Source organism: Misgurnus anguillicaudatus, chromosome 2 (assembly GCF_027580225.2).
Source record: "Misgurnus anguillicaudatus chromosome 2, ASM2758022v2, whole genome shotgun sequence".
NCBI lineage: Eukaryota > Metazoa > Chordata > Actinopteri > Cypriniformes > Cobitidae > Misgurnus > Misgurnus anguillicaudatus.
The window spans coordinates 50,464,652-50,477,824 of record NC_073338.2 but is presented as its reverse complement, the minus strand read 5'-3'; the positions used below and the strand labels follow the sequence as shown (position 1 = coordinate 50,477,824).

General features: G+C 36.7%; 1 protein-coding gene across 1 annotated transcript; it reads left to right on the top strand.

Moving 5' to 3' along the window:
* The first annotated feature begins 1,368 nt into the window (after positions 1-1,368).
* On the top strand, positions 1,369-11,953 carry LOC129443191 (uncharacterized). Its single transcript, XM_055203640.2, has 2 exons — positions 1,369-1,485; positions 6,845-11,953. The coding sequence occupies exons 1-2, from the start codon at positions 1,392-1,394 to the stop codon at positions 10,600-10,602; spliced, it is 3,852 nt and encodes a 1,283-aa protein (XP_055059615.2). The 5' UTR covers positions 1,369-1,391; the 3' UTR covers positions 10,603-11,953.
* The last annotated feature ends 1,220 nt before the right edge of the window (positions 11,954-13,173 follow it).

Sequence of the window (13,173 nt, the reverse complement as noted above, 5' to 3'; positions counted from 1 at the left end):
GATGCACATCGGGTGAAGATCATCAGGCTAAACATAAAAAAAAACACACAAAAAAGACCAAAACAAATGGATAACGACTCGTAAGTAGCACTTAAAGCGCTGCTGCGTGCGATCGTATTTAAGTGCAGTTCTGGGAAATGCACATGAAAGAATAATGAACTTTCATTAAATAGCTCGTAGAAAGCGCTAAGTTCAATCGTTATCGGGAAACCCAGCCCAGGGCCCAAAAGCTTCGTAAACCTAAGAAGTTTTTAAAAACGGTCGTACGACTGATCTTAATATTACGGTCTGTTTCCCAAAAGCAACGTAAATTAAGTAGCACTTGAAAATCATCATAGATCTATGAGTGCTCTGGAGTAATCGTTAATTCATAAGTGCATCGTAAGACAACAAAGTTACATGGTCACCTGCAGGACAACTAGCAAATTGCACTCCTGCAATGATGATAATGTAATTTTTTTAATGTACATTTATTTATTGGGTTCTTCTTTGTCCATTTGTTTAAATTACTTTAATATAAATTCAAATGAGAAATCTAATTTAAATACACATACATTTATAAAGAAGGAAGACGTATTTGGTACAGATTTGATAAAAGTTGGTACTAGCAATATGATAAATGGTTCCATCCAATTGCTGCTATATTTCATCAACAATAAAAAAATGTTTTGAAGGGAAATGGCATCTGATTAAAGAAACCACACAATTTAAGGTTTTAAGGCTTTTAAAATGTTCACACATCACACACTGCCTTTCATCTATTCCACTAAATTCAGAAGGCAATGCTTGAAGTAACAGCTGACTTGTAGAGAAACTGTATTGTTTAGCTCTAAACCTTAATATATTCTCTGACGGTTAATAGTGACCTATGGCTGTGCTCAATATAAATATGTATGGTACAATGCAGAAATCCATAATAATAAATAAACAGCTGCGAGCGATCGTTTTACATGCATCTTTGGGAAACGCACATAAATAAACGACGAATGTTCGTTACGTAGCTCGTAGAAAGCACTCTTAAGTGCTAAGTTAAATCGTTATCGGGAAACTTAGCCCAGTACAATATCAGAATTTTTAAGCAACATTCTGTTTCTGTATTTGTTAATCCAAAGTCCACATTTCAGACAGACCTAATCTGGTTATGACACTTACATTGGTGAAATCAGACATGGTTTACATATTGACTTAATCATGCATTATGCATGAGTTCTTAAACTAAATCTGTCACAGGATCATTTTATTAAATGGCATACAAAAGCTGCTAGTAATAATAACAATAAAACAAATAAACAATACATTTTTTTTCTGTTATATCTTTCATATTATGTCATGTCAATATTTTGTGTAACAAAATTTAATTTACAAAAATGCAGGATTTCTTCAACAACAAGATGTCTGACTCTGAAACAATTGAACTGGCATGTCTTGGACGACCTTTTCAGCTGGGAATGCTGTACGACTGCCGAAGAGACGTCCTCATTCCAGGTAAATGAAAGCACACACACGCACGCACGGACGCACGCACGCACGCGCGCACACACACACAAAAGGAGGCATCTTATTTTGACATGTAAAAATCAAAACTGAGTTGGTTGTGTGTGTGTCATGTTTGTGTGTCTGGGGCGCACCCCAGTATAAGTTTCTATTTTGGTCAGTAAAAAGGGTAAAAACATGTGACCTGAGGCTGAGTTCTAATTGGCTGGTTTTGGATCCACCCTAGGGCTCAGGACTGTGCATCCCAAACCCTCCCACTTATGCTGTAAGCAAATCAATATTGTTTTTTATGTCTTTGACTTCATGTGATTGGATAGTTCTCAGAGTCTCATAACCGCGTTGCAGATTGCCATGTAACTGCTAGATACAGTACTGATCAGTGAAAGCAAGTGAAATACCTTGAGATGAAAGAAAATATGATTTTATGCTTGGACCAGATTAAGCAGCAAAAAGTGATCGTGGATGAGCCTACACTTTACTGTGTGTGTGTGTGTGTGCAGCTAACATGATTTAGCATGAAGTTAACATGAAGCTACCATGATTTAGCATGAAGTTAACATGAAGCTACCATGATTTAACATGAAGCTAGCATGATTTTGCATGAAGATAGCATGATTTAGCATGAAGTTAGCATGAAGCTAGCATGATTTAACATGAAGCTAGCATGATTTAGCATGAAGCTAGGATGATTTAGCATGAAGTTAGCATGAAGCTAGCTTGATTTACCATGTAGCTAGCATGATTTAGCATGAGGTTAGCATGAAGCTAGCTTGATTTAGCATGAAGCTAGCATGATTTAGCATGAAGTTAGCATGAAGCTAGCTTGATTTAGCAGAAAGCTAGCATGATTTAACATGAAGTTAGCATGATTTAACATTAAGCTAGCATGATTAAGCCTGAAGCTATCATGATTTAACATAAAGTTGGCATGAATCTAACATGATTAAGCATGAAGTTAGCATGAATCTAACATGATTTAGCATGAAGCTAGCATGATTTAGCATGATTTAGCATGAAGTTAGCGATAGTTTTTTCTTCTCTATCAAGCAATGAACAATTGGTATTAAAGGAGCCATGGCACAAGACTTTTTAAGATGTCAAATAAATCTTTGTTGTCCCCAGAGCACATATGTGAAGTTTTAGCTCAAAATATCATATAGATAATTTATTATAGCATGTTAAAATTGACACTTTGTAGGTGTGTGCAAAAATGTGCCGTTTTGGGTGTGTCCTTTAAAATGCAAATGAGCTGATGAAGTGCAAACACTGATCACAATGATGGTGGTTTGTTGCAATTAAAACTCAATTGTCCTTTTCTCTGCACTAAATCAGTGCCCCCCCCCCCCCCCCCCCCAATAAAAGTCACTGGCCCCCCAGTGGCCCCCCAAACAGAATGAGATTTTTATTTTTTATCAATTATATTATCAATTATATTATTATATTAAATATTATCAATTTTGTGCTGCATCCTTGTCACTTTTTGGAGATTTTATCGTGTTACATTACTTTATTCTGGAGTCATCAGCGTCTAGGCGTGCTCACAAGCTTTGCTGTTGCTGCATTTGGCTATCTGAGGAATTAAAATGTCTAAGAAACGTTCACAACATTTCAAAATCCCAGTACGGTAATGTGCAGTTAACCTCCTCTGTGTAGAAAATGTATAGTTTAAAATGTGACAGTCTCGACGTTATATTAGTAGAGATGTCTAGATTCATCTTCTTGGTCCAGCGGCAAAGTTCGCCAGGGTTCACGGGGCGCGGAATCACACATGCTCATACGAGGTAACATTTAATGCAAAAGTCCGTTCCTGTAATAATTTTATCTAAACATATTTTTTAAATCGTTATGTAACATCAAAATCAATCACGTGGCTATAGCTTATGTCATTTTCGTTGTTTATATACTTTATGGATTTAAAATTACATTAATTTCATAGAAAAAGGCAGTTGTTGTGCAAAATGCATTAATGACACAATTAAACAAGTCATTAAACAAAACGTAAATAAACAAAACATGCCATTTCAGATGTAAATATGATACCAATATGTCATTATTCCGATTGAAAAGTATTTGATATAAAAGTTAGCCAACACATTTATTTTGGAGGTTTTTGCATGAAGGCAGGGTCGCTCAGATTGTTAGCAATGTAAGTGCCATGGAAAAGACTGAAAGCTCTATAATATTTCGTTTGATGTCTGTGTGCACACATTTCTGTGAACTGTGTACACTGTGCCCCCTTAAAAAAAATTGGTGCATGACGCCCCTGCCTGGCACATAGGCTGAAGGTCTCGCTCTACTCTTGCCAGTGTACCCTTGTGCGTGTGCACTCGCTGCCTGCGGTGGTGTGTGCACTAATGCGAAGGGAATAATGTGTTTCCATTCATTATGGGGCATACTCACCAAACGCAAGTTCAACGATTTGCGTGAGTAGATTACATACAAAGTCAATGCAAAGACGCAATCAGACGCGTCCTCGCAAGGGGCTATGGGAATGACGCGAATTGGGCGGCGCAATTGCCGAAAACACACGCTTTTCCCTTTAAACGCGTCTTCGCGCAAGTTGAAAATATCCCACTGCGCAAAGTGACGTTGGAATGACGTCTTTTTCATGTAATTTTTGGACGTCCGAATCCGGTCCATAAAAGGGGTTGTTTTGTAACGCCAGGCGACGTCTTTTTTTCGACTTCTTCTGCACGTCTAAAGGTTGACATCCGTAGGACCTCCGTGTAAGGAAAATAGACATGAAAAAAGCGAAAAAAGATGATTGTCTCTCGCTAACCACTCGCCCACACATGTTAAATTGTTAGTATGATCATATACTTTTAATATAACAAACTACACATTTAATTGCATATTTTTAATTGTACATTTAGATGAATTTGTATATAATTCAATAAAGCAGAAGAAACAGTACTGTATAAATAATAAAGACTATTCGTAAGTATTAATCATGTTGGTACAATAATGCTGACATTTGTAAATAAACACATTTTTATAGGCCTAATCATGTAATATAGACATAGGCCTGTCATAGACTTCCAAATGACGTCCAAAGAATTACCCAGTTCAAACGTCAAATGTTGCCGGTATATATGACGTCCAAGTAGGGTTATGGTTGGACGTCCAAATAGTGGACCTAGTTTGGATGTCAAATACATGTCCAGAATTGGTCATGGACCGACGGACCCAATATAGACATGATCTGCACGTCTGTCCGACGTCCTGTGTTTAGTGGGAAGGGGTGGTGTTATTATAATAAGAGCTCCTTATGACATCATAAGGAGAGCTAAATTTCAACGACCTATTTTTTCATGTGCTTGTAGAGAGTGGTTTACTAAAACGAAGTTACTGGGTTGATCTTTTTCACATTTTCTAGGTTGATAGAAGCACTGGGGACCCAATTATAGCACTTAAACATGGAAAAAGTCAGATTTTCATGCCATGGCCCCTTTAATAAAAACACTATTGCAATTGCTAAAAGAGGAGAGCTAGTTCAGTGAAGGTCAAGGGACAAATGCCTAAATAAAGGAAGGTATTTTGAGGAATGTTTGTGACCAGACCATTTGTGAGCTCCATTCACTTCCATAGTAGGAAAAAAAAATACTATGGAAGTGAATGGGGCTCCCAAACCATTTGGTTGCAGACATTCTTCAAAATATCTTCCTTCGTGTTCATCAGAACAAAGAAACTCATACAGGTTTATTACAACATGAGAGTGAATAAATGATGACAGATGACACATTTTTTGGGTGAACTATCCCTTTAAATAGTTTAGGATGGAAGTTGCATGGAGTCATTTCTTATATAAATAATGTAATAAGTAGTACTCTATTCCAGTCTATATTATGAACTTAGTCTAGGATGGAGTACAAGCAGGTATTCATTTTTCTTAGTAGTAGAACAGTGTAGTATGCAATACTCCAATTCCAAAGTATATACTAGTAATATTTTAATGCATTTACTAAAGAAATTCTTTGGTTAAGGTGTCACAGAACAACAGAATTAACAAAATCGTAAGGGTTAAATATTAAACCAGATTAATGTGATCATAGCGTAGTGTATAAACGAAAGTTTCAAGTTAAGCTATTATCACCATACTGGTGTGCCACATTGATCTGCATGTGAAATCAAAATATCATCATAATGATTCGACAGTAATGCTTTCAAATCTCTCACGTAATACTCTGATGTCATACACCAATTGTGTTAGGTTCAGTTCAGTTCTTGCACGCTAAAAGACATCACATGCAATTTCACATTCACTTTATCTTGGGATACATTCGAATTTTAGTTTGCCAGGTCCTTGTCACTTATGTGAGACAATTTTACATGGAACACTCAGAGATTTCATGTCCACAACATCTGTATCTTTGTTAATATAATGCATTACACCATACAATTTAAAACTTTAGAATTAACTATGGATAACTAAATAATTATTTTGTAAAACCTTTAATTTTTACATGATTTTACAAAAAAATTATACATGAACTACAGTACAAAGGATCAAAAACAAATGCATTTCTGTAAAACAATGCCGTTTTGCTAAAGAAAAAAATGCAACCCCCCCCCCCCCCCACAAAACATTGATTTTTGCGGTACTCACCCAATCACAAAAAACTTGAGGGACTGACATTAAGCCAATAACATAGATATTTTTTATCATTAGCATTTTATTAAATTTGGATCATTTAAAACATATAGCCTCGGGCAAAACTCCGGGTAATGTTTTCAATACGGTCATTGATCTTTGACCAATAGTTCTTAATCATAGCACATTCCCAGAACACGTGAAAAAAGTTCCTTCCGAGTTGTTGCATTTCCAGCAATCTGGATTATCCCTCAGCTTCAACCTAAACAATCTAGTTGGGGTCCAATAGAACCGATTCAAAATCTTTAACTGAATTAGTCTAATTTTAATGTCTCTTGAAACCCTCTTAATATTTTCACAAATACAATCCCACTTTTTACATGTAAGGTTGATGTTCAAATCTGTTGACCATATTAACATTGTTGCATAAGATATGGAAACTGTCTGTTTAAATAACATATCATAAAATATAGCAGCTTCATGTCCTATACCCATTATTTTCATAGTCTGAGAGAGAATGTTTGATTGTTGAGGTTCTATTCCTTTCCCTATGACAGCAACTACCAGGTGTCGTATTTGTAAATAGAGAACATAGATATTTACATGTTACCTGTAACATAAGAAGTAAAAACTGTAAAAAAGCACTGTCCAATACACCTTTCAAAAATTGTCTAGGTTGAAGGCTATAATTGTTATGCTACTTGATATGCTAGCAATGTAGTTTCTGGCTTAATTTATTATATGCATTTATTTTTCAAGGAATAACTCTTTGGGATGGAGAGATGTTACAGAAGAATATTACTGTACGGCCACAGTCAAACACGGACTTCAAAATCATTGCCTCAGATTCAAGTGAAGACAAAACAGAAGCTCTGAAGGTCTCTGCATCTCTTGAAGCCAGCTTTCTGTCTGGATTAGTCAGCGTGAAAGGGTCTGCTGAATTTTTTAATGACAAGAAGAAATCCAGACACCAGTCTCGAGTGTCTTTACAGTATCGAACAACCTCACGTTTTGAGCAGCTAACCATGGAGCATCTTGGAGCGGGAAACTTCAAGCACTGCAATGTATTTAAGGAGGGATCTGCCACACATGTTGTTACGGCTTTGTTGTATGGAGCTCAAGCATTCTTTATTTTTGACCGTGAGGTTTCATCCAATGAGAATTATCAAGAAATACAAGGTAACCTCCATGCAACAATCAAAAATATACCTTTAATATCAATTGAGGGTGAGGCATCTTTGAAAATGAGTGAGTCAGAACAAGAGAAAACAAACAAGTTCAGCTGCACGTTTCATGGAGATTTTGCTCTAGATAACAATCCGGTTACCTATTTAGATGCAATCAAGGTTTACTCAGAGCTTCCAAAACTGTTGGGGGAAAAAAAAGAAAAAGCTGTGCCCATGACCGCGTGGCTTTATCCTCTGAAGAAACTCGATTCTGCAGCCGCTCAGTTAGTCAGAGAGATAAGTGTTGGTCTAGTACGACGTGCTCAACGCATTATAGATGAACTGGATGATTGGGACATACAATGTCAAGACCTGATGAAGGAGAACATTGCCATTCAATTCCCTGAAATCAAGTCCAAGCTCAGAAAATGTAAAGACCTCTGCTCAGAGTACAAACTTTTCTTTCAAAAACGTCTATGCAAGGTTATTCCATCTATAAGAGGTGGGGGAAAAGAAGAACAAGATCTTGTGGATGTTCTGAACAGCAAAGAAAGATCTCCATTTCAAAGTGCTCTGATAGCAGAGTTTCTAAATGACAGAGAGCGTGAGATTAATGTTGTCAGATCTTATCTAGAGATTATGAATCAAGTCTCAGTCCTTTCATCCACCAATGACTTGGACAAGGTTGTCCTGACTGCAACCAATACTTTTGTGATAGTTTTTGTATTCTCCTCCCTGAATGAAAAGGAACCATGCCTTACAGACATGGAGAATTACCTGATGAAACAGTCATGGAACAATGGGGATCCATTAAGTTATGAACCAGGTTCCACAATGAAGGTTGAGAAATGGTTTTCCTCAGGAGATGTAACTACACTGACAAGGAAGAACATACAGGCCTTCCTAGATTTTAAACAAGCAAATGACAAAAGAAGCAATATTAAATTTGTCATCGCATCAATCCCAGACAAGCTCAGCACCGCCTCCTCAATTCATGTTTATGAAAGGGGAAGGATCGTAAGCTCCCAGTATGAGTTTCCTTCAAAACCTCCGAGACCGATCATCTTGAGTGTTGAGCATGATCGCATACATCTGCAAATTAAACCTCCTGAACGTGGTGCTGGTTGTGTGGACTCATACTGTATTTCATACCAGTCAAAACAAAGCTCTGAATGGACAGAGATCTATACTGATGGGATTTCTGACAAGGTCACCGTCAAGGACTTAGAACCACATAAAGAATATCGGTTCAGCTGCAAGGCTGTGTGTCGTCCCGGGCAAAGTCTTCCCAGCGATGCAACATTATTCTTTCAGACTTGTCCATGTGGTCCTCCTGGAACACCCGCAGTAAAAAGAGTGGAAGCTGAATCTGCGACTGTAGCCTGGGATGTTCCTACATCTGTTGGTGAAGACGTCCTGGTCAGTGAATATGTGTTAGAATTCAGAGAATTCAAGAAAAATCAGGAAAATGAAATGCCATGGAAGTCAGTGAAATCTACATACAGGGAATGTACTCTTCAGCAACTGAAAGAAAACACAGATTACACAATTAAAGTTTTCGCAAACTGTGGTGGTGATGGAATAAGTCTTCCTAGCCCTGAATCTGTGTTTTCTACCAGTTCTGAATGTAAAGGGTCAGGCAAAGATGGAAGCGAGTTATTCATGAAACAATCTGTTCGCATCCACAAAGGAAATCCTTCAATTTACACACTGACACTACACAAAAAAATTAACGAGAACGTGAATTTTAATCAGTATGTCTTTGGAAAAAAGGTGGAAGATGTGAAAAACAAAGTCATTCTTCTTTTGGGATCGACAGGTTCAGGGAAAACCACGCTGATCAATGTCATGACCAATACCATTCTAGGGGTAAACTGGGAAGATGCGTATCGCTTCAAACTGATCCATGAAGTGACCAATCGCACACAGGCAGAAAGTCAGACATCTGAGATCTCATCTTATGAGCTGTACAATCAGCCTGGCTTTCAAATTCCCTATTCTATAACAATCGTAGACACGCCGGGATTTGGCGACACGAGAGGAATTGCACATGATAAACAGATAATGGAGCAGATGAAAAGCTTTCTTTGTAGCCCTTTGGGAATCGATCATATTGATGCTGTCTGTTTTGTTGTCCAGGCCTCTCTTGCCCGTCTTAGTGCCAACCAAAAGTACATATTTGACTCCATTTTGTCCGTTTTTGGCAAAGACATAGCAGAGAATATAATGATACTGGTGACGTTCGCAGATGGTAAAGACATTCCGGTCCTGGAAGCCATCAAAGCCGCTAATCTGCCCTGTCAGAAAAATAAAAAGGGACAACCCACTCACTTCAAGTTTAACAACTCGCCTGTGTTTGCAGACAAAAAAATAGAAGAACGTACAGCGTCCGACAATGATTCAGAGGAAGAAGATGAGGATCAAAAATTCAACAACATTGTCTGGACATCAACCTTCAAACAGATGAGAATGTTTTTCAAGGAACTGGGGGCCATTGAAAGTAAAGATCTGACTCTGACTAAACAGGTCCTGGAGGAACGAGAGCGTCTTGAGAAAGCAATGGCAAGACTGACCCCTCAGATAACTGCTGGCCTCTCTAAACTGAGTGAGATCAAGAAATTCAAGCAGTGCTTGAAAAGTGAAAGTGAGAACATGGCACAAAGTGAGAATTTCGAGCAAGATGTTGAGGTGATGCATGCCATCAGAACTCCTGTAAACTGTTTTACCATGAACTGCAACACATGCTTCTTCACATGTCACTCCAGCTGCTTCCTTCCTCCAGAAGATTCTGAGAGTACTTGTGCTGTGATGGACAAAGATGGCTACTGTGTTATGTGTCCTAAAACCTGTCATTACACAAAACATATACGGGAAAAAGTCATGTGGTCGTATGAAACAAAAATAGAGAAAAAAACTATAAATGAGCTAAAGGACAACTTCATGAAGGCAAAAGGGAAATTTATGGATTCCAAGCAAATGCTTGATGCGCTTGAAGATGAATTCAATGTAATTGAAGACAAACTAATGAATCTGATCAAACTGTCCTCTGACTGCTTAAGAAGACTGGATGAAATTGCGCTGAAGCCAAAATCTCTCTCAACGGTGGATTACCTTAAAATCCTGATCAAAACAGAGGAGGAGGAGAAAAAACCTGGCTTCGAGGACCGCATCATTGGACTTGAGAAAATGAAAGAGGAAGCTCTTCTTATGGAAAAGATTGGAAGGGGAGAGAAGCTATTTGAAAAAGAGCGCTGCATTTTGATGGAAAGAAAGAAGAGAATGGAAACTGTTGCACGGAAAATGCTAAAAATAAAAAATGTTGTTAGTGCTTTACAGTCAAAAAGCAACTAGGAAACACACAAGACGAAAGAAAACTCTGCCCATGACGATAAAAAAATGCTCTAATCAAAATGAAGACAAGTTTAAAAAGAATGTGTAAATTAGTAATTTAGTTTGTAATTGAATTTTTGTCCAATGTAGTTTCAAACAATAATGCTCTTATTTTTGGATCAAACATTAATACCGTGAATAAGAATTCTTTCTCATCTGTATCTTGATACTAAATTTAACAGCATATTTTTGTTAATTCTGATGTCATATCAAAAACATTTTCAACTCTGACTATCTTGTCTTTCCATTTGGAGTTTTACACATAGCTTACGTTCAAGCACTTATTTTAAATTTTCAATAATTTTTAAAGAGATATAGATTCTTCTAATTGTACAGTGGGATTAAACAAAGACTTATCTATTTACTTTTTGGACAAACCTTTGCTTCATTCAGTAGGCGGTAGTGGACATTCATTCAATTTCATATTTGCACTGTCTGACAACAAAAACAAAAAAACACTTTTGTTGACACTAATTCGGTTGTATTAAAACTGTATGTGAGCACAGAGAGTAGGAGAGAACCAAAACAGATCTAAGGTGCTGACAATACGACGCAATGGATTGTATTTGATATTGTACACAGACACATTTGAGTTCAACAAACTCAAACCAGCCAGATGAAATAAAGTCCCTGTTTAAAGATTAATAGAAAACAATAATGTTTGACTGATGACATTTTGATCTTCAAAACATTTGGGGCCCTATTTTAACGATTTTAAGCTGTTGAGTCAGATTTAATATATGAGTCAAGGAATAAAGTGCAATTTCATAGTCAACCACAACTGAAATTAATTTTAATGGTCTAATTAAACAAGGTCTGCAGAAGGAAAAAAACAAAAGGGACAAGAAGGAAAACTGGAGACGACGGAAACGAGGAAACTGTTCAAATAAGAAATAAAAAAGACTTCATCAAGACTACAATACTGATGTATAGGGTAGTAAGGCAACAAGAACAAACCAATAGAACTTAAATAAGGTTGATAAAATAAATGACTATGAAAGCAACTGATTATTCCCTAGAAACCAAAGTGAAATTTGTAACAGACGATATTGAAGCTTTAGTAATTTAAAGATGAATAGAAAAGGTGTGATGAATTTGAAACCAAATAAGGAGAGGTATTAGAAACCTCTCTGTATAATCAAGTGTGGGTTTTGTGTGGCTTGAGGGCTATAAAAGTGAAGGCCAACGAGAAATCTGGGCCGAACCTCGTGGTGAAGACTGCCCGCTGTTATTTTTGAATTGTTGTTTGTTGTGAAAAACTTTGTTCATTAAACCGAAGCCATATGCTTATGGTGATTCGTAAACTTCTTTTAAATAAGTCTCTGAGTGAGTTTATTTATTTAAAGAACAGTGTTTAACTCTTTTCCTGCCATTGATGAGTTAACTCATCAATAAACAGTAGACATTTCCCTAAAAAAAAAACTATTCACTGGCAAGTTTTTATGGTAAGCTGTAATACCGCTATCATCCACTAGATTAAGAATTAATAAAAAATTTTATAAATTAACTAGAAATGCAATTCCCAAGGAATTACCAGTGCATGAAAATGCAAAAAAGTTTAAAAATTTTGATTGACAGAAATGTACAAGTTTAGTTTAGTAGTCCACCTGGCTGTTAACATGTTTTTAGTGTGAAGCTAGCATGATTTAAAAAGTTATCATGATGTAATATGAAGCTTACATGATTTAGCATGAAGCAAGCATGATTTAGCATGAAGCAAGCATGATTAAGGATAAATCTAGCATGACTTAGCATGAAGCTAACATGATGCTAGCATGACTTAGCATGATTTAACATAAAGCTAGTGTGATTTAGCATAAAGCTAACATGATTTAGCATGAAGTAAGCATGATTTAGCATAAAGCAAGCATGATTTAGCATAAAGCAAGCATGATTAAGGATAAAGCTAGCATGATTTAGCAACTAGCTAACATGATTTAGCATGAGGGTAGCATGATTTAGCAAGTAGCTAACATGATTTAAAATGAGGCTAGCATGATTTAGCATGAAACTAACATGACAATAGCATGATTTTGCATGAAATTAGCATGATTTAGCATGAAGCTAGCATGACACTGACATGATTTAGCATGAAGCTAGCAGGATTTAACATGAAGCTTGCATGAGGTTAACATGATTTAGCATAAAGCTAGCATGATTTAACATGAAGCTAGCATGATTTAGCATGAAGCTAACATGAAGTTAGCATGATTTAGCATGAAGCTAGCAGGATTTAACATGAAGCTAGCATGACACTAGCATGATTTAGCATAAAGCTAACATGATTTAACATGAAGCTAGCATGAGTTAACATTAAGCTAGCATGATTTAACATGATGTTAGCATGAAGCTAGTATGATTAAGCATGAAGCTAACATGATTTTAACATGATTTAGCATGAAGTTAGCATGATTAAACATGAAGCTAACATGAAGTTAGTAAGATTTAGCATGAAGCTAGCATGATTTAACATGAACCCTTTGATTTTTGGTTCATTCACACTGCCAATGATTTTCCCGAATCTGTGTTTAT